This window comes from Euprymna scolopes, chromosome 32 (assembly GCF_053919585.1).
Source record: "Euprymna scolopes isolate OS-2025 chromosome 32, ASM5391958v1, whole genome shotgun sequence".
Lineage (NCBI taxonomy): Eukaryota > Metazoa > Mollusca > Cephalopoda > Sepiida > Sepiolidae > Euprymna > Euprymna scolopes.
Window position 1 is genome coordinate 68618848 of NC_136513.1, and position 23084 is coordinate 68641931.

General features: G+C 31.8%; 1 protein-coding gene across 1 annotated transcript in view; it reads left to right on the plus strand.

Annotated features, from left to right (window-relative positions):
- The window catches only part of LOC145256408 (lipoxygenase homology domain-containing protein 1-like), a 798046-nt gene that overhangs the window by 750809 nt on the left and 24153 nt on the right, over positions 1 to 23084 (plus strand). The window contains exons 35-39 of the mRNA XM_080115275.1: positions 911 to 1070; positions 10226 to 10431; positions 11605 to 11794; positions 11877 to 12037; positions 15969 to 16055. Of these exons, the coding sequence (XP_079971401.1) occupies positions 911 to 1070; positions 10226 to 10431; positions 11605 to 11794; positions 11877 to 12037; positions 15969 to 16055 (804 nt within the window). The remainder of the gene's footprint in view (positions 1 to 910; positions 1071 to 10225; positions 10432 to 11604; positions 11795 to 11876; positions 12038 to 15968; positions 16056 to 23084) is intronic.

Below are 23084 nucleotides of genomic sequence, written 5' to 3' on the forward strand. Positions count from 1 at the left end.
AGAAATGATGCACCATCAGCACTAAGCAAGATGAATTCTTGTTCTTGAATTCGACAAGATCAAGAAAAGATCATAGGTTATCTTTAGATAAAAGATAAAATACTTAGGTGGTCAATCGCGGAGAGGGAAATTAATATTCTCCATTGCCTTACTAACTCAATGTTATTGTCATTCATTTGTATATGTTCTGTAGTTGCATTGGGATTCAAGGCATTGTTATAAGTAATGGGCGAAATATAATTGAATAATCATATTTTTCATATATATATATATATATATATATATATAATTCACCTGTCATCCTTTTTTTAAAAGATGGAATCGCCTAAAGCAAGGGCAGTCAGACGGTCCACAGTGTTTTATAATTATATAAATATATTTATATCTTTATTTGTATGAAGTTATGTGTTTATATATTTGTATGTATAGCATTCACTTCTAAACTAATTAACTGATCATTAGCTGTGGGTGTGCTTGCTGACAACAAAAAAAATAAATTCTACTCTTTCTTTTATATGAGACATGAAAAATATCCGTCCCAGCACGAGTAAAAGTAATTCCTCAAATATTTTGCACCACTTTTATTGCCTCTTATAAAAATGATGCAGATGATATGGTTTATTCCTTAATGTCTCTTTGGGGTTTCATTTATCGAATGGGATATAACTCTGTTTTCTTTATTAACTTTATTTTGAACCACTTGTCGGCTATCATTTAATCATTTTTAATAAATTTCTACTTTTAGGTCATTTAAATATAAAATGTTGGTATTATGCAAAATTATTTGTTTTTCCATTAAATAAAATTGTGAAGTAAAAATGTGAAAAGCGTTTTTATTTTTTCTTGAAGAGCGTGCGATTGGAAAAAAATTTTTGTTCTTTCTCATCCTCATCTCTTCTATTCCCTGCAGGGTTACGATGGAGATATGTCAAGTTGCATGACTCTTAACAGTCAGTCAGTGAGTAAATTTGGATCCGTTTCAAGTATGGAGTCATTAAAAAGTTCAAATAAAAGTTCTCATCTCAATAAACAAATGGCGCAATCATTAAAAAATGTTCCTGACGGATCAAGTTAGTGATTTTTGCATTTTTATAACAAATTTGGGTAATTCTGTACAATCACCCCCTCCCCCTCCATGAAAAACGTGTCTTTTTATTTCATAAAAAAATGTCAATTTTTAACATTTAAATTGGAGGTGAGGGATCAAATTCAAATTATTTTCTTTTCTAATAATATTTCTCAGTACTAGGAATTATACCTGAGTCTTGGGGCATACAATCAAGGAGTTGGCTCCAGGCATCAGCAGACGGTTACATGCTACTGACAAGACTCATCTGTTTTCTGTTAATGAAACAACTAACATCTGGCAGGGATCGAAGACCTTCCCCACACAATCTTACATATTTACATCTTTAAAGCACAAAAGTATTTTCTATTTTGGTGGTTTCAGTACTTTGAGGAGCTCATTTTTCATACTTTGTGCAGCTAACCATCAAATAAATTGAGCATTTTGTGCTACCATACTTAAATAACATGGCAACATTTTGTAACATTAAAAATCTTGTTATCAAAATGCAACAATATTCTAAGAGTTTCAATACTTTTTGAAAACCACAACAAAAATTGAACTTTTTTTTTTAATTTTGTTCACAAGGCATATTACCACTGAAATGTAAGGAGCTACTGTGATAGAGGCCAGATTTATGAAACGGTCAGCAGTTGGGCAGCAAGAACTTTGCTCAGATTACACTCAAATTTATGCCCGTTGTTATGACATGGGAAACAGGGAATTCCCGAGGTAAGCGGTTTAAGAAAAAAAGCTATCAGAATAAAAACATTTTTCAACATCTAAAGATCTCTATAATGAAGGGGTGGGATTTTGTTGCTAATCAGGTTGGTCAAGGTATCTTTGCTTAAAAAGTACAGATGCAATAAGTTCATTAGAGTACTTGTAAAATAAGATTGCCACCATCCTCGTTTCTCTGTTGGTTGGTGCCATACAAAAATGATTGTGAATGAATGAGGAGAATAGAAAGGCAGAGGACAGAGAAAGAGCACCGCCCAGACCTCTACTGGAAATATGCAAAGAATACTTGACAGATAATGCGAGATTGTTATTTTTTGCACTTTGCTCAAGAAGGGGTGTACTAGTGGTTGGGGCAACATGGGTGAATGGTAGCGACTGGCAGGTGCAACACGTTTTCTAGTCCGATAGAGGAAGCTTACTTTCTTTGTAACAGATTTAATGAGACACTTTTTCTCATGATAGGATTTTGTAAAGAATCACCCAAATTTAATATTTTGTTATTCTTTATTTTTGAAATATTTTTTGTTAAATTAAATCAAGGCATTTAACAGTTAATTGCAGGTTTACTTTAACTATAAATTAATAATTGATTTTCTAACATTTTATTAATATTTACCAATATAAAAAATAAATACTTAATATCACATTAATTTATTGCTTATAATTATTAATAGTTAATACATATTAGTGGGACTTGTGGAAATTCCACTGCGGCATCTTTCATGTGTAATATATTATGTACTATATCTTTCATGTGTAATATATTATGTACTATATCTTTTATATGTAATATATTATGTACTATATCTTTTATATGTAATATATTATGTACTATATCTTTTATATGTAATATATTATGTACTATACCTTTTATATGTAATATATTATGTACTATACCTTTTATATGTAATATATTATGTACTATATCTTTCATATGTAATATATTATGTACTATATCTTTCATGTGTAATATATTATGTACTATACCTTTTATATGTAATATATTATGTACTATATCTTTTATATGTAATATATTATGTACTATATCTTTCATATGTAATATATTATGTACTATATCTTTCATATGTAATATATTATGTACTATATCTTTCATGTGTAATATATTATGTATTATATCTTTCATATGTAATATATTATGTACTATATCTTTCATGTGTAATATATTATGTATTATATCTTTCATGTGTAATATATTATGTATTATATCTTTCATATGTAATATATTATGTACTATATCTTTCATGTGTAATATATTATGTATTATATCTTTCATATGTAATATATTATGTACTATATCTTTCATATGTAATATATTATGTACTATATCTTTCATATGTAATATATTATGTACTATATCTTTCATGTGCAATATATTATGTACTATATCTTTCATATGTAATATATTATGTACTATATCTTTCATATGTAATATATTATGTACTATATCTTTCATGTGTAATATATTATGCACTATATCTTTTATATGTAATATATAATGTACTATATCTTTCATATGTAATATATTATGTACTATATCTTTCATATGTAATATATTATGTACTATATCTTTCATATGTAATATATTATGTACTATATCTTTCATGTGTAATATATTATGTACTATATCTTTCATATGTAATATATTATGTACTATATCTTTCATATGTAATATATTATGTACTATATCTTTCATGTGTAATATATTATGTACTATATCTTTCATATGTAATATATTATGTACTATATCTTTCATCTGTAATATATTATGTACTATATCTTTCATGTGTAATATATTATGTACTATATCTTTCATGTGTAATATATTATGTACTATATCTTTCATATGTAATATATTATGTACTATATCTTTCATGTGTAATATATTATGTACTATATCTTTCATATGTAATATATTATGTACTATATCTTTCATATGTAATATATTATGTACTATATCTTTCATGTGTAATATATTATGTACTATATCTTTCATATGTAATATATTATGTACTATATCTTTCATATGTAATATATTATGTATTATATCTTTCATATGTAATATATTATGTACTATATCTTTCATGTGTAATATATTATGTACTATATCTTTCATATGTAATATATTATGTACTATATCTTTCATATGTAATATATTATGTACTATATCTTTCATATGTAATATATTATGTACTATATCTTTCATATGTAATATATTATGTACTATATCTTTCATATGTAATATATTATGTACTATATCTTTCATATGTAATATATTATGTACTATATCTTTCATATGTAATATATTATGTACTATATCTTTCATATGTAATATATTATGTACTATATCTTTCATGTGTAATATATTATGTATTATATCTTTCATGTGTAATATATTATGTATTATATCTTTCATATGTAATATATTATGTACTATATCTTTCATGTGTAATATATTATGTATTATATCTTTCATATGTAATATATTATGTACTATATCTTTCATATGTAATATATTATGTACTATATCTTTCATATGTAATATATTATGTACTATATCTTTCATGTGCAATATATTATGTACTATATCTTTCATATGTAATATATTATGTACTATATCTTTCATATGTAATATATTATGTACTATATCTTTCATGTGTAATATATTATGTACTATATCTTTCATATGTAATATATTATGTACTATATCTTTCATGTGTAATATATTATGTACTATATCTTTCATGTGTAATATATTATGTACTATATCTTTCATATGTAATATATTATGTACTATATCTTTCATATGTAATATATTATGTACTATATCTTTCATGTGTAATATATTATGTACTATATCTTTCATGTGTAATATATTATGTACTATATCTTTCATATGTAATATATTATGTACTATATCTTTCATCTGTAATATATTATGTACTATATCTTTCATGTGTAATATATTATGTACTATATCTTTCATGTGTAATATATTATGTACTATATCTTTCATGTGTAATATATTATGTATTATATCTTTCATATGTAATATATTATGTATTATATCTTTCATGTGTAATATATTATGTACTATATCTTTCATATGTAATATATTATGTATTATATCTTTCATATGTAATATATTATGTACTATATCTTTCATCTGTAATATATTATGTACTATATCTTTCATGTGTAATATATTATGTACTATATCTTTCATGTGTAATATATTATGTACTATATCTTTCATATGTAATATATTATGTACTATATCTTTCATGTGTAATATATTATGTACTATATCTTTCATATGTAATATATTATGTACTATATCTTTCATGTGTAATATATTATGTACTATATCTTTCATGTGTAATATATTATGTACTATATCTTTCATATGTAATATATTATGTACTATATCTTTCATATGTAATATATTATGTACTATATCTTTCATATGTAATATATTATGTACTATATCTTTCATGTGTAATATATTATGTACTATATCTTTCATATGTAATATATTATGTACTATATCTTTCATGTGTAATATATTATGTACTATATCTTTCATATGTAATATATTATGTACTATATCTTTCATATGTAATATATTATGTACTATATCTTTTATATGTAATATATTATGTACTATATCTTTCATATGTAATATATTATGTACTATATCTTTCATATGTAATATATTATGTACTATATCTTTCATGTGTAATATATTATGTACTATATCTTTCATGTGTAATATATTATGTACTATATCTTTCATATGTAATATATTATGTACTATATCTTTCATGTGTAATATATTATGTATTATATCTTTCATATGTAATATATTATGTACTATATCTTTTATATGTAATATATTGTGTACTATATCTTTCATGTGTAATATATTATGTACTATATCTTTCATGTGTAATATATTATGTACTATATCTTTCATGTGTAATATATTATGTACTATATCTTTCATATGTAATATATAATGTACTATATCTTTCATGTGTAATATATTATGTACTATATCTTTCATGTGTAATATATATTGTACTATATCTTTCATGTGTAATATATTATGTACTATATCTTTCATATGTAATATATTATGTACTATATCTTTCATATGTAATATATTATGTACTATATCTTTCATGTGTAATATATTATGTACTATATCTTTCATGTGTAATATATTATGTACTATATCTTTCATGTGTAATATATTATGTACTATATCTTTTATGTGTAATATATTATGTACTATATCTTTCATATGTAATATATAATGTACTATATCTTTCATGTGTAATATATTATGTATTATATCTTTTATATGTAATATATTATGTACTATATCTTTCATGTGTAATATATTATGTACTATATCTTTCATATGTAATATATTATGTACTATATCTTTCATATGTAATATATTATGTACTATATCTTTCATATGTAATATATTATGTACTATACCTTTTATATGTAATATATTATGTACTATATCTTTCATATGTAATATATTATGTACTATATCTTTCATGTGTAATATATTATGTACTATATCTTTCATATGTAATATATTATGTATTATATCTTTCATATGTAATATATTATGTACTATATCTTTCATGTGTAATATATTATGTATTATATCTTTCATATGTAATATATTATGTACTATATCTTTCATGTGTAATATATTGCTGTTGGGCATTCTATGAATGTTCAGCGTGAATGGAGATTTTGTGATATTATTGTAACGCTTTTGTTAAAACTGTAAAAGTATTTATCTAATTAAATTGGTTAATGTAGTGTCAGAATATATCTTGTTATTATGGTTTATCTTCAATATCCTTGTAGGAGTCTGTGACATATTTTCATTGTATGAACGCCTAGCATGAGCAAAAACCCCACAATATCATTATGCCATCTTTAGACAGAACAGATACTACCCATGTATCCTAGTCAGAAGACCAAGAAGATATATTTTAGTTTCATGAATGGCCTAAAAGTAACTTTTTTTTTTTAATTTAATTTTACTTTATTTAAAGTTGATCGGGAGATCTTATTTAATAAAAGGGAGGATAGACAATGATAACATAATACGAACATTAAATTAATATAAAGATGCGCTAATTTAATGTTTTTAGTATGGTAATACCTTCTATCGCTCTTTTAATAACTAAGATCTTCCAATTGAATAATTTATAATCTGGAAACCGTGACAAAAGTACGTACGTTAAAGGTATTACGGTATTAATAATAGATTAATAAATTATTACAAAAAATGTTTATTTTGCAATTATTACTTTTCATAATAAGCAACAGTTTTCTTTGTTTACGATCTGATTCTAATAATAGAATGTTTTGATAATGTCTTGATTGTTGCAATAGTGTGCAGAGGGAGGGGGTCCAGATCTGGGGAATATTCAATCATATTCAAATCATATTCATTTCTCATTATATTTCTTAGTACTAGGACTTATACTTAAGTCTTTGAGATATACAATCAAGAAGTTGTCCCCAGGAATCATTAGGGCATCACGATACAGAATTTCTGGAAGTAAAGTTTGAACTTGTCTTTTTCTTTTTCTTTTTTTTTTTTTTTTTTGCTTTGCTCCCTGAAATTTGTCTATTTTATCCCCATTTTTTTTTCCTTTCTTTTTTTGTTGTTGATTAATTTAAGTAATTTAACAATTTGGGGGGGGGGGTGAATCTTTGCACCGAACCTTTTTTTGAACTATTGAGTCACCACTATTCAAGGTTAAAACACTCAGGGATAATGGTCATCGAAATAGATGAATCCACATCTTAAAACGACAGTCCACCCAAATAACATCAGAAACAAAAGTTATGACGCCATCAAAAATAAGCGCAAGATCCACATTCTACTTTTTCTTTGCTTTACAAAAATTTATTTTATTTTTACGTTTTTAAATTCTCTATTCCTTTTCTTTTCCCTTATCAAAAAAATAAAAATAGAAAAGAGAGGAAAAGAGAAAAAAGTGAAGAAACAAGGAGAAAAGTAGGTGGGAATATATACATATATATATATATATATATATATATATATATATATATATATATATATATATATATACATATATATATATGTATATTTATATATTTTGCCAGCATGTCTGATTGAACACTAATGAGTTCTCCTTTTTTCGATTTTGTTGGATAACTTTTCAATTCGCCGAGCGGTCTTTTTTATTTCGGCTGGCATACATGATGCCCAGTAGTTGTTGTTCGGCCATAATCTTCTCAAGCGCTTTCTATCGATACATCCGATCATCGTCAAGAATGATTGTTGTTGTTGTAATTTTCTTTATTGAGGCTTGGTGTATTTATTGTTAGTCGTATTTTTTTTTTTTATATTGATTATAAAGGTGGGTGCAGGATGGGTAGGGGTGAATTATTTTTTTTTTTAATTTTGATTTTCTTATTTTATATTTTATTTATTTAGTTTATTTATTGCTAGTTATTGAATACAGTTAGTATATTTGTCCCAATATTAAATGAGATTGAAAAGTTATCCAACAAAATGGGAAAAAAGAAGAACTCAGTCGTGTTCAATAAGATGTGCTTGAATATATATATATATATATATATATATATATATGTATATATATATATATATATATTGGTCATTCACAATGGACTGTTTTGCTGCATCATAGCTTTACAATGTTTGGCCAGAGACTGATTGGAACTCACCTGGTTTTTGGCATGCAATGCTTCAGTCCATTTTACTCTTGACAACAGGGAAATTATAATGTTTATAGAAAACACATTTTTCCATAAAGTGCATCATTATTTCTCACCTGTGTGAGATAAGCACTATCTCTGTAACAAAATCACAGGTAAAACAAGTCTAGGGCTGGTGTTGACACATACTAAAAAAAAAAAACATGAAAAAATGGCACCAAACAGAAATAAAAGTCTTGAAGCTCAGAAGTACAGGGTGGAACGATAAAATTATCATCCAAGAAAAGATGACATGATTCCATTTCCATTTGATGAAAACCGGGTTTCTTATTTTGTTGTAGACCATCTACTATTTGGCCAGTTGTGTATAAATCCTTTCTATTACGTCTGAAAGAGACACAATCTACAACTCATGCTCTCTACTGGTCCAAGTTATGACAACAGGAGCATTGCTAGCACCCTCAAAATGCAAATTCAGATGATTCAATGCTTGAGGAACGTGCCCAGGGTGATGAAAATAAAGTTTCCGTCCATGGTTATAGCCGTTGATTTAGTTTCAAGTGAGGGCCACATCATGCCACTTCACATGTTCGAATTTGAAAGTCAACACGAAAGTGTACTTGGATGTGCTGAAGAGTATGGTAATCCCCTGGTGCAATCAGGTGGCCGCTGGCAGACCGTGGGTTCAGGAGTAGGAGTTGACCCCAGCTCACAAGGCCAAAGAGACCCAGAAGGAGTGCTACGACCTTGTACCCTTTTCTCACTAGCCCTCTTTCTTCCCCCGACCTGAACACCCACTGAACTACTTCATTTGGTCATACGTTGAGAACATCACCAACATGACCTTTTAAAACACCATAGTCAGTCTGATCGCCGCCATCCGCCGAGTATTCGCTGAGCTCCTATCAGCACTTGTGGAAAAGGTATGCTCCTAGTTCCAGACCTGTATCAAAGCGGTGATTGAGGCTGAAGGCGGCCACATTGAATAGATGTTAGTTCTACTATATAATCAAGTTACCGGAATTGATATTTTTCAATAAATATGCTAAAATAAAGCTGTAGGTTTGTTTTCTTTATGGTGACGCTTTATCGTTCCACCTTCTAACATCTAAGCACCTTTGATAACCAAGGTGAAGAACCTTTACACGAATTCAAGAGAACTGAAGCTACCAGAAATACCATAATCCCTTCACCACCATCCTTGTTTCCCCGTTGATTGGTGCCATACAAAAATGATTGTGAATGAACAAGGAGAATAGAAAGGATAAAGAAAGAGAGAGAGAGAGAGAGAGAGCACCACCCAGACCGCCACTGGAAATGTGCAAAGAATACTGGAATCCTAAGGAGGCTTATTCTCAATTAAATTTCAAAGTAACACAGATTTCCCTGACTCTCCACTTCTTTGAACAACCATTGCAAATCACTTTGTGTTATGGCAACACTGGTTTACCATCTATTTCTTGTTGCTAATGATTATTGTCAAACACAGAGTGATTTGCAATGATTATTAAAAGAAACAGAGAATGACAGAAATCTAAGGAAACATGATTTGTTACTGTGACCAATCACTGATAATGGCTTGTGTGAAAACTTGTAATAATTTTAAAATGTGTATTGAATTATATGTTTTAAAACGGAAACTTTCGTCTTCAGCAATTCCATACACATTCCGAATCCGTACCGGTGACCAAGAAGACCATGGAACTAATAGCAATGTTTGGATCAAAGTATTTGGACCGAAAAAGAAAAACACGGGCTGTCTATTCATGGAGTTGGCAGATAAAGAACAATTTGAACCCAGCTCGGTTGAGACTGTTTCAGTCGAAGCAATTGACGTAGACGAAATCAAAAAGATAGAGGTATGTATGTCTGGAAGGGAGAACAAAGTGTAGTACCTGTTCTCGGTTAGTGAAGGTGAAATCTTTCTAGACTGAGGCAATTTTGATTTTTGTGCCAATCCAGAGTGCCTCTTTTGGAGGAGCTGGATTTTCCACTCATTAAAACTGACTTTGTATCTAACTCTGCTCTCGTGGGGAGGTAAGTAAATATGGCACTATCGCTTTAGAATTTATTAATCGTAATAAGTCATATTTATCTCCCTTTAACCCTTTGATGTGGTCAGGGTCGTTTGCTCTTAATTTCTTTGTGGGAAGTGACAATAGTCAAGTGGTTAACGACATGGACTGACGATCTAGGTGACCCAAGTTCGAATCCCATTCGTTCCACAAAAATCATTTTCACTTGGGATGGTAGCCACGTTCGCATGGTCTCTCCCGTAATCCCCGATGTCTTTCTAGAACAAATTCCAACTAGAAAAATATCTGGGAAGAAATCATTTTTTTAATAAAAACGATTTATTTATATACATATTTATTAACACAGAAAAATCGATTTGGAAATCTTACGTAGGACGATTCTTGGATTTAATGTGGTATTATGGTGATTGAAGATTCGAACTAAGATAGATAGTCATAAAATGCAGTGACGAGGATGACCATAGAACCCCCCTCCCCACATTTTTGAATTGCCTTGTACCTAATTTATTTATGACTTTTGTATAATTTTCATAAATAAATGAATTTTTCAAAGCCAATGTCAAACCTACCTCCAGTCCACAGGTCTACAGTGTTCACCACTGGTTTCAGGATTGGTTGGCTATCACTATCTTAGATTTTGCAGATTGTTGTTCATTTGAGATACTGTGTGTTCTATGTGAGGAGTCAGCTCCACCTATTCTGCGTGAATGATGCCAAAAGTAAAAAATAAAAAACAATAAAAGAAAGACAGTAGTATAAAAAGCAGCTTAGCGCATGGCATACTATATATCTATTATTATAAATTATGTATGTATCACATATATATATCTATTATTATAAATTATGTATGTATCACATATATATATATCTATTTTTATAAATTATGTATGTATCACATATATATATCTATCATTATAAATTATGTATGTATCACATATATATATCTACATGCATTCCACTTTGCATATAAAAATGTCTCATTTATTCGGAACGCAGGTCGGACATGATGGTACCTCTGCTAGTAGTGGTTGGTTTCTCAAAGACATTGAAATCGATCTTCCAACCAAAGGTAAACACTACCATTTTGTCTGCAATGATTGGCTCGCCCGGGACAAAGCAGATGGTCAGACCGTGAAGACATTCTCTTTAAATGATACCACCAACTCAGTTGTCTCTTATAAAGCCAGTAAGTAACTATACTTTTAAGTTGCCATATAAATTTAATTCACTGTATAAAATATTTTATTGACTATCTAATATTTTTTCAGTGGTTCCTTATGAAGTGACATTACATACTGGTGATTATCCAGGAGCTGGGACTGATTCGAAAATTTTTTTGACTGTATTTGGTGAAAGAGGAACTTCTAAAGTCATCGAATTGGAAAAAAGAGAAAATTATTTTGAAAGAGGACAAATTAATAGCCTCAAGGTGAGTCAAACTTTTTATAAAGACTGACATTTTTGTATTTATTTCGTACTAGCAAACCTGTGTCCCGGTATTTCCTGGAAAAGTAGAGTAACTAAAAGAAAAAAAAAAAACTAGCTCCAACCTTGAACTATTTACTGTTTATGGTGTAAACGAAAACCCCACGATATTAATAAATAAAATAGCAATGGAATAGTAAAAAAAAAAATTTTAATATGAAATTTGCAAATCGCATAACCTTGAGGAATTTGCTAAAAGAACTAATTTGGTGATAATTTTGGAAAGAATGAATCGAAATGACTTTAATTTTCTAAAGAAATAAATTTGGAGAGGAGGAGGGTATGGTGGTTACCATAATGTAATTCTTGTTGGGTAGGTCACCATTTCGGTGGGTCCCCCTTTTGGGGAGTCAGCGAAATTAATAAGACGGGGGTAGAAACCGACCTGGGAATAATAATAAAGAAACAAAGGAACTGCAAACAAAATGGTTTTATATTCATTTCAGCGTACAAGTGGTATCAGGTTATAGAAAGTTCGTGATTTTCATTTTTGTTCCCTGACTCTGGAACCACTCGCGTCTCCGTCTTTTTACTTCCAACACTTTTTGTATCTCTCTTTTTGTCTTTCCCACCAGAACTTTTCTCCGTCCTGATTGGTTACAACCTCTGGTCACATTTTTGAGGAAAGGAGGAAGGAAAGGGGAAGTGAAGAGTAGAGAGAAAGAGACATGTAATGGAGAAATAGTAGTCTTGACTTCACTACAAGGGATACTCACTAACAATAATTTACTATTGGATGGAGACTTTGTTTTAATGTACAATTTAACAAAAGAATAATGTGAACCGAAATGCATTTTTGTGGAATTAAATATTATAATGTGCAAAGAGGGATGAATGATACTTGCTGGATTGGCTGCAGTTTGTGTGCTTGTGTGCGTATGTGTGTTTTTGTTGGAAGGGGCTTTGTTTAATTTAGATCACAACCCCAGGAATAAGTTGACTTTGTTTATTAGATCACAACCCCAGGAATAAGTTGACCAGAAAATACTTGTCAAAAATACTTCTCATCCAAATGTAAAAAAAATGCCTAAATAAAAATCTGTATAATAACAAAATAAAAAGTCATCAGTAGTGTATTAATGAGATGTAATTTTGTAAATTAATATGCAAATTAGTTAGTCCTAATATGAAAATCATGCCAGCATGCTGAGTTTATTAGAAATCTGGAATAAAAAACTGGTTTTAATATCACTCTCAATGCAATAAACAACCCAACTTTATAAATTTTGTCTTTTATAATTAACTAACAGGAAGACCCGGCATTACCCGGGATTGAACGAGGATCAATGAATATTGTGCATTTCCAATACTTTTATTGTTATCGAAATTAGTGAAATCACCCATTTTTCAATCAAATTGATTGATTGCCTGCTCTAGCCAGGGACTCACCGAAACACACCAGGAGGCAGCTTCATTTGCCTCTCTGCACTTACTTAGTTCACTCTGCATTTCAGAGAACCTACTGTTGATGTTATCAAATTATTTGTATATAATCACTTGAATTAAAGTTTAAAATGCAAAAATCAACTATCATCGTTTATTTGTGCTCTAAACAGAAACATTCATTTCAAACGCACCTCCAGCTTATCAAAGAACTTACTGTTGATTTTTATATGATAGGCCCTTTGCAATGTTGGGTTGTATAAGGGTGTTAACTTTGGTGGAAATCGGACCGTTCCTGCTCGAATCAGATTTTTTTTGATTATCAATTTTCAATACTTATTGGAGGCATTCCAATACAAAACCTATGTAAGAACACTCCTAGACACATGAAGTGCATTTGTGTAAAATTTCAAAATAATTGGCTCAACTATTTCAAAGTTCATAGTGAATGAACACACACAGTGCATTTTATATATGTAGAGATTTGGGTTATTCATGAATATGAATTAAAAACGTTTCAAGTTAGATCAAACCTTTCCAAATTTATGGTGGTGATACAAATGGGATTGGGAAGCCATTGGGGGTAGAGGGTTGCAAAGCAATCTAATTAAGGTGAGAAATCATGGGAACGGAAACTAACTGTACTCAGTTGTCCACTGTTCATCAAGATACAACGCTGTCTTTTCTCTCTTGAAATTTTGAAAGTTTTTGTTGAGCTTTTTGCAAAACTAGTTAATTCGTTTTTATGTACTATTTTTCCTTAAGTGATTGGTTCATAAACCAATTAGAATCCCTGGCTTAGAAACACAAAAATCCTTGGACTACTCATTTTACTGCTGATCACTAACAATAACTTACTTATAAAGGATACATTTTATACTAGACGTAGTTTGCTGGTTTCCCCAACTCATTGACATTGCATCGTGCCATTGATTCATAGATGATTTAACCCTTTTTTACTGTTTTGACCTCAATATGGGTGATTAAAAAAAAAAAAAAGAAAAAAAGACAAAGAACAAATAATGTAATATTCCCTTTCCAGGCTTAATTTAAACCATTTTTACTTATAAAACATTAACCTTTAAAATATGGAGAAACATAATCAAACATGCATATCCTCGCGAGATGTTGTTACGAGAGTTTTATTCTGGAGTTGAGACACAGTAAGGAAACAGCAACACTATATCACCAAAGTTAATTCTGATTGTTTAAAGTTCATTTTATGGATTTTTCAGCATATTTTATATAATAAAATTATATAATAATCTATATATCTATAAAAGTGAACGTGTCTGTCTGTATGTCTGTGTGTATGTGTGTCTGTCTGTCTGTCTGTGTACATTTCCCTACGCAATAACTCTGTCAATTTTTAGTCTATAGACTCGAAATTTGAAATACCGGGTACTGAGATTTGGGAAAATCGATGTGACGGGTGTCAGCCAGAAATTTGGCTGTTAAGGGGTCAAATTTCAACGATTTGACCTTTAAGAACTCTACCAAACTCCTCCGACAATTTTGGGTCTAGACACTTGAAATTTTAGATATAGGTTCCTTGAACCTGGATCTAACTTAATAATGTGATTTGAGTCCGAAACAATAAATTTTAAGGGGTCATAATAGGGGTCAAAGTTTTAAAAAATTAACCATTTTTTTTTGTTTTTTTGCACAGCATACACCTCCAAACACCCGAGCAACGCCGGGCACCCCTGCTAGTATAATATAAAATACTTTTTCAGCATATTTTATAGAATAGAATAATATAATAATATAATATAAAATACTTTTTGACATTATTTTATAGAATAGAATAATGTCAAAAAGTATGTTTTTTCTGTCCTCCTCTAGCAAGAATCACATTAGACCCGAAAAATAGGGTAGGAATCACATTATAGAGTTTAGTTACTTTAAGAGTAGGAATCATATTAAAGTAGCACCAGGTTTGATGCCGTTAATGAATTCATCTTTGGCGGCAGACTAATCTTCTATTACAATTATTATTATTATTAGAATTAGAAGGTTCTGATTTTAATTCTCTCCACATCATTATAAGCGTGGAAAGGGAGATAATTCTGCACTACTGGTATACATAACATTAAAACCAGAAATAACTTTCTATTTGACAGTTTAAATGCTTACTTTCCAATTTTTAAGTGTTACGTAGTAATTCATTCATTTTTTTTTTTAATTATTAACAAAAGATTAAAATAACTGATCTGTTCACTTTCTGGTGAATTTAATTTTGTAATTAAATTGTACTTTTTAAATAAGATTTTTAGAGTTCATTTGTATACTTTATGCAACTAATTAATAATCGCTTAAATGTAAATAAAAGTTATGTAGAGATAAGAAACACACTTGAGAAATGGTCATACAATATTAGAGATTGTCTTTTGTTATGTATTGACATAAAAATAGTTTTAGTAAAAATAATTCAATGTTTTAGAATTAAATATGTTTTATTCAAACTTGATCTTAATTTAATTTCTTTTCAGATTGAGCTTGATGACATTTCGCCTTTGAAGAAAATTCGAATGTCAATTGATGGAGCTGGTGATCGTCCAGATTGGTATTTAGAACAAGTAAGGAAAGATTCTTAATTAGACAAAAAATATGTGCATTTTCAAAAGAGATTGTAGACAAGCATTTTTGCGATTGGTTTTCATCACATATATTAGCATTTTAAATTATTCATCTGCTGAGTTATACAGTGCCAGACATAATTTTGGAAGCACACTTTATGAGATGTTTTACTTTCTGTTGAACTCCATTATGTTTAATGAAGGAATATTTGAAATAATGAAATACTTATTTATTTATTAAACAAAGAAAATCCATAGAATTGAGAACCGGTTATATTTACATAGTAATTATGTCCAATTTAACAAAAGAAAAAGGTTGGACAAAACTTGAGAAACTAATAATAAAAAAAAAACGTTTTCAAAACAAAATCATCAACACAGATTTACTCTAATAATGTGTTGCACCCCCATTGGTAATTAGAACTTCACCAATTCTGTCTTTCATATTGGAAACCAGATTTGCAAGGTAATTCATGAGCGCACTCCTCCATGCATCAATTGCCTTAGTTCGTTTATGGAATCGTATTGTTTTCCATTTTCGTAAACAATTCTTACTAAATATTCCCACAAATTTTCGATGACATTCTAGTCGGGTGAGCATGCTGGCCAAAGCAAAACTGGGATCTCATCATCCTCAAAGAATTTGCTAGTACAACTAAATCTGGTGGAAAACGACTCTTGGATAATTTTTGGATCATGCCAATCTGGACCATCTAATTAAATTTTTTTTCATCTGAGAACAAAATATTGCTTTCTTCATTGTCCCATGTTTGGTACCTCTTTTCAAATGAGATCCTGGCTTCTTTGTGGCATTTAAACAGTTTTGGGTTCTGTTTCCTCTTCGTTTTTTTCATTCCACTTCTATTAAAAAAATCTCCTAACTTTTCTTGCTGAAGCAGTGCATTCATTTTCAACTTTAATTTTCAAGCTGAACGTGCTTTTATTAGCTTTCAGTCTGTATAATTCTTCTACCTATTGCTTTTGGGGCGACCACCAGAATTTTTTTTACTATAATCATTTGGGTTGCTCAGGAAAGAGTGTACTGCCTTTGTAGATCTTCCAATTTTTTCAACTTATGGTCCCAATAACCAAAAATCTTCCCACACTCAGATTCTGGTAACTTTTTACCTTTGTCCATCACAAAAATAGGAATAAATGGTTTATATTACAGAGTTGTTAGGGTATAATCCAGCCACGTGTGTTCTAGCACTGGGTGAGTTGGCAGACTCGAGGGAAGGCTCTCAAGCAACAACACTCTGAGTTGTTGCACACGTAGAAGTTTCTAAACTGCCCCCTAGCAGCGTCCTGCCTCTTTTATAGAGAAAAGGGAAGATACCCTAGAGTACTTCCGGCTGAGTCAAAGGGCATAACTGGCTTCCAGAAGGAGACATACTATCATCTCTACATAAAAATTATAATGTGCTTAGAAAATAAACAATCATACCAACTTAGATTCCAATAAAATTCATTAATGTTTCTAAATTATTGACCAGTGAAAACTACAAAAAATTTCCTTCATTACGAATTTATTGAGTTCCTTGTTATCTTATGAAAAAAAAATATATTCATGACCTCCTTGTGTTACATTCACGGGTTAGTATCAGAGTGAAGACGACACAGAAGTTAAAATATAATATCAGCTTCATTAAGCGGCCATGTTACAAGACATAGTCCTCCTCCTTTTTAGGAGAGTGCTATAAAAAGGGGAGAGGGCAAGTGAGGGCAGTGGTGGGGGTTTAGCTATATGCAACATCTCCCCCCGTCAGGGAGGGTGTTTGTCCATTTTGTTTTCTTCTAAGGGGGAAGGGGTAGGGATATGGTTTTGAATGGCAACATAGGGGAGGGTGAATTGTTCATTCGTTGTAACGTGCAGGTTTTTGAATAATGCGTCCTGAGCGTGTGGTCAACTGTTGGCTGTTATTCCTTTCACAAATGCTTCCTTCAGTCGGTTTCATCTCACTCCGCATAGCATGCGGTATGACTATTCTCTGTCCTCGCAGTATTAGATCATCTTGTACCGTGAGTTCATCTCTGTAATCAAAGAACAGTTTGATAGAGTTGGGTAAGCTTTCCTTATTATGCGGCCACCCCTTAGCGATTACTTCACCCAGTGCTCTCATGTTGGGGTCCTCAACTGTCTTTTGGCGAATCTCTGCGATCCTGTGGTCTTGTATCGGCTGCATTGTCAGATTATTCACTGACATTATTTCTTCCAACTCTGGCTTGCTTGTTGGTGCTCATGACAGCGTATCTGCTAATGGGATATCTTTCCCTGGCTTATATCGTAGTGTGTAGTTGTATTGCTGGGCCCGTAACAAGAAGTTCTGTAGCCGTTTTGGTGCCTTTGATAGGGGCTTTTTGCTGATTGAGATGAGCGGCTTGTGGTCAGTCAAAAGTACTACTTCTCTTCCATGTGTATAATGGTGAAATTTCTCTAGGCTGTATACAACTGCCAGCATCTCCTTCTCAATTTGTGCATATCTCTGCTCCACATCTGATAGGGATCAACTTGCAAATGCAATTGGTTTGTCAACCTGTATTAGCGCTGCTCCTAACCCGTACTCACATGCATCATTCTCGAGAATCAGCTCCTTGTGAAGGTCGTAGTATGTAAGGAGGGGTGAGTTCATGATTGCTTCTTTGATAGTTTCAAAAGCTGCTTGTTGGGAATCTCATCATGACAACGGGACATCTTTTTTAGTGAGGTTCTGGAGGGGTTTTGTAACTGTTGCAAGATTTGGAATAAATTTCCCTATGTAGTTCGCCATACCTAGGAATCTGCGGGGAGCCCCAATGTTTCCTGGTGCTGGCATGTCAGTGATAGCCCTTACTTTTTCTGGGTCGACTCCAATGCCGTCTTTAGTGATGCAATGCCCCATGAAAGTGATCGCGTATAGTCTGGTCTCCAGTTTTTCTGGGTTTAACTCCTATTGTTTGGCATTTCTGGAGTAGTTTATGGAGCCGTCTGTCATGTTCTTCTTGGTCTTTTCCATAGATTACCAAGTCATCTACAATGATAACAACTCCAGGCATGTCTTGAAATTGTTCATTCAGCTTTCTTTGGAATATCTCTGCTGAGGAGTTCAGGCCAAATGGTAATCGACAACAGCAATATCGGCCGAAGCATGTCTGAAAGGTGGTCAAGTCACTGGATGCATCATCGAGCTCAACCTGCCAATATCCTGATGAGAGGTCCACTTTTGTGAATACTTTTGCATCTCTCATGTCATGAAGGACGTCCTCGAGAATTGGTATGGTGTAGAGCTCTCGCATGAGTGCTTTGTTGAGCTCATGAGGATCCAAGCATATTCTCATTGTCCCGTTTTTTTTTCTTGTTATGACAAGTTGGCTAACCCATGGAGTGGGTTTATCTACTGGTCTGATCACTCCTAATGTGGTCAGTCGACTTAACTCCTTCTTCAGTTCAGAGCGTATAGCTATAGGGACTCTCCGATTGGTATTGCGTCTGGATTGAGCTGGAGAGTGGCAACACCCGGCAGCTTGCCCAGTTGATCATCGAACACTTCTTTGTAGCTTTCCTCTATGTTGACTGCTGCGACATGGTGGAAGTTCTTCTGCTTTATCTCCACAAGGCCCATTTGTACGCTCGCCCGCAGGCCAAGTAGTGGCTGGCAATCATCTCCATCCCTAAACAATACAAATTCCACTGAGTAGGTTTGTTGCATTTTGGGGTTTCTTATCTTTCTTCGGCATACACCAAGTGGCTTCATCAAAGACCCATTCCACATTGATAAGACCCCTTTGTATGGTTGCATCCTCTTTGCAAACCTTTCAAGGAGGGTATTAATAGATGTCCCTGTGTCAATCTGGAAAACAACTTCTTTTTTGTTCAGAAGCTTCTTTTGCCTGTTTTGTTTTTTGGGGTTTTATCGCATTCACCCAGTAGGTGTATTCTTCATCCTTCTCTATTGAGGATGTATTAAGTTGGTGTACTCGTAGGGGGTGCAATACGTTTCGTGCTTTCATACATTCGTGTGCTCTGTGTCTGTTTTCACGTCATTCTGTCTTTGTTGGAACACTTGGATTTGAAATGTCCCTTCTCATTGCATGCATGGCACAATTTGCCATGGGCTGGGCATCTGTTGCGCTTTGGCATGTGTGTGTAGCCACAGAATAGGCATTCTCTTTTGGAGATGGGTTTTTTCATTTGACTGGTTGCACATACCCTCATCAACTGGGCTGTATCCAGTCCCATTCCTTGATTGTAGGTTGAGACCATTTCAGCCACTCTGCATATGTCACCACTCTTCTGTAGGGTAAGGTGCTGTATCTTCAGTAGCTCCTGTTTGGTTAATTGGTGAAGGACACCTTCTACAATCTGGTCCCACAGAAGTGAGTCATTGCATCGGGTACAAAAATTACACGTCTTCGACAGTACTCTTAAATCGTTGTAGAACTTGTCGAAAGCCTCTCCCTCACCCTGTTTCCTCTGACGGAACACAAATCTCTCATAGGTTTCTTTGAGAATTCTGACGGTGTACTCCTCCAGTGCTTGTAGTGTGTCCTCTACAGTGCGCTCCGTCTCCGGAGTGTCAAACTGCATGCCCTGGTATATTTTCATGGCGTCATCGCCCAAACAGTTCTCCAGAAGGGCAACCTGAATTTCTTATGTCAATAACGAGTAGTTGGACCATCGTTTATGAAAAATTTTCTAGGAGTCTGCCTTATTCCCAATAAATATGAGTCGTCCTGGTGGCCTTATATGTAAGCTGGACATATCGTTATTCAATTAAACAGTATTAGTTGCAGCAGTCATATTCTCTTCGGCGGACATCACCGTGAGGCAGAAGTGTTTTGTTTTGAAAGTTAATCAATGCAAAGAGGCAGAAACAGAAAGAAAGTTTTGGCAAGAATCACTTGCGACAGCAACTCGATATCAATAATAACGATCATAATAATAACAGACTGCAGAGATTAGCAGGGACCACAAGGCGAAGGGAAGCCATTAATTGGAGTGGCCGACCGATAAAAAGAAAACATAGCAGAAGTTAAAACCAAAAGTAATATTGCTTATACGTTCTTTGATGATTTGTCGGTCTCCTTGGATGTTATTAATTCCATAAACACCAATGCTACCATGTTACGTTCATGGGTTAATATCAGAGTGAAGACGACACAGAAGTTAAAATGTAATAACAGCTTTATTGAGCGGCCATGTTACAAGACACAGTCCTCCTCCTTTTTAGGAGAGTTCTATAGAAAGGGGAGAGGGCAAGTGAGGGCAGTGGTGGGGGTTTAGCTATACGCAACACCTAGTAAGAGCATATATTCCTGAATCTGAAATACCTGTACATTGGATTTGAATATAGATGAGAATATATTCATTTCAGAAAGACAACTTTTAGATAAAAATTGAATGTTCAAAAACTCCAAGAAATGTTACAAAAAAAAAGAATGTACTTTAGCTGTAAGAAAAAATTGAGTACATGTATTCATTTCGGTTGTCACCGTGTACGTTTACATGTGTGCATGTAGATTTGTGTTAGTCTGTACACCCCTGTATTGTTAGGAAGAAACATTCCAATACAATAAAAACATTCTAATTTATTATTAAAGTTCAAATAAACTGGACATAAGTTATGGAATAACTTTTATATATATATATATATATATATATATATATATATATATATATATATATACTAGCAGAAGTACCCGTCGTTGACTGGGTTCAAAAACAGCCTACAGAAAATGGACTCTGATTTATGAAAGTATGATGGGTTATGAAAAGGAAGGGTTGTAAATTTGGATTGAATTTGGGGGTATCAAAACCAAAGCAAAATGTGATGAAAATAAAAAATAAAATAGATAAACCCCATAATTTATTATACCATACCTGTTCACAATGAAACACTTATCACAATATTCTGTGGATCTATATTAAAAAACCTTGTTAAACTTTGTGACATATTTCCATTTTGTGGAGGTCAGGTGCGAACGAACATCCCATAATTTTATTATACCATATTTCTTCAAACTGAAACATAATTATCAAAGTATACTTACGCAGATAGATATGAAAAGTCTTTATTAAAGTTTGTGCCTATGTCCATTCTATGGAGGCCAGGTGCGAATGCAGACCCCACGATTTTATTATACCATCCTTATTTAAGTTAAAACATACTTATCAAAGTATTCTTATGTACATCTATATCAAAAACACTTGTAAACGTTTTTTTTTTAATTTTTAAATTTTTTATTTCCATACTTTGTGGACCAGACGCGAATGCAGATCCCACAATTTTAATTAACCACCGTTCTGCCAGATCAAACATACCCATTCCTGTGTCTCGATACATCTTCTATCATTATATGTAATCAGTTTTTTAAAATAGTCAACCATATAGGAGCCTATTCGTGACCAGAAACACACACACACACACACACACACACACACACACACACATTCAGCTTTATATTATATATATATATATATATATATATATATATATATATATATATATATATATCCTAGAAAGGCCACAACAAAAACCCCTCAGCAAAATTCATCCCAAAGCAGCAAAACTGGTTTGCCAGGACACTATATATACAAATGTAGGCAAATTTGGGCATATTTTTTTGGTTTGAAAATATAGGTTCTTTTTTACCAATTGTCATAAAATATTAACCATAGAATAGTATTATAATCTTTAAAAAAACTTCAAATTTTCATGTAGTTCCGTCCCATAGAACCAAATGTATGAACATTTCAATATTCAATTTGGCTACCAGTATAAATATATATATTAGTGACCTGGCAAGCCCACAAGGGAGACAACCGAAACAGCAAAAATGAAGCTGACCTGATAAATGATATATACAAATGTAGGCAAATTTGCGCATATTTTATTGATTTGAAAATATAGGCTCTTTTCATGTATTTTCATCCCATAGAATCCAAGATATGAGCATTCCAATATTTATTTTGGCTAATATCTTTGATTCTATGAGACACAAAACTACATGAAAATTTTCAGGCTTCTTAGAGATTATAATACTATTCCCTGA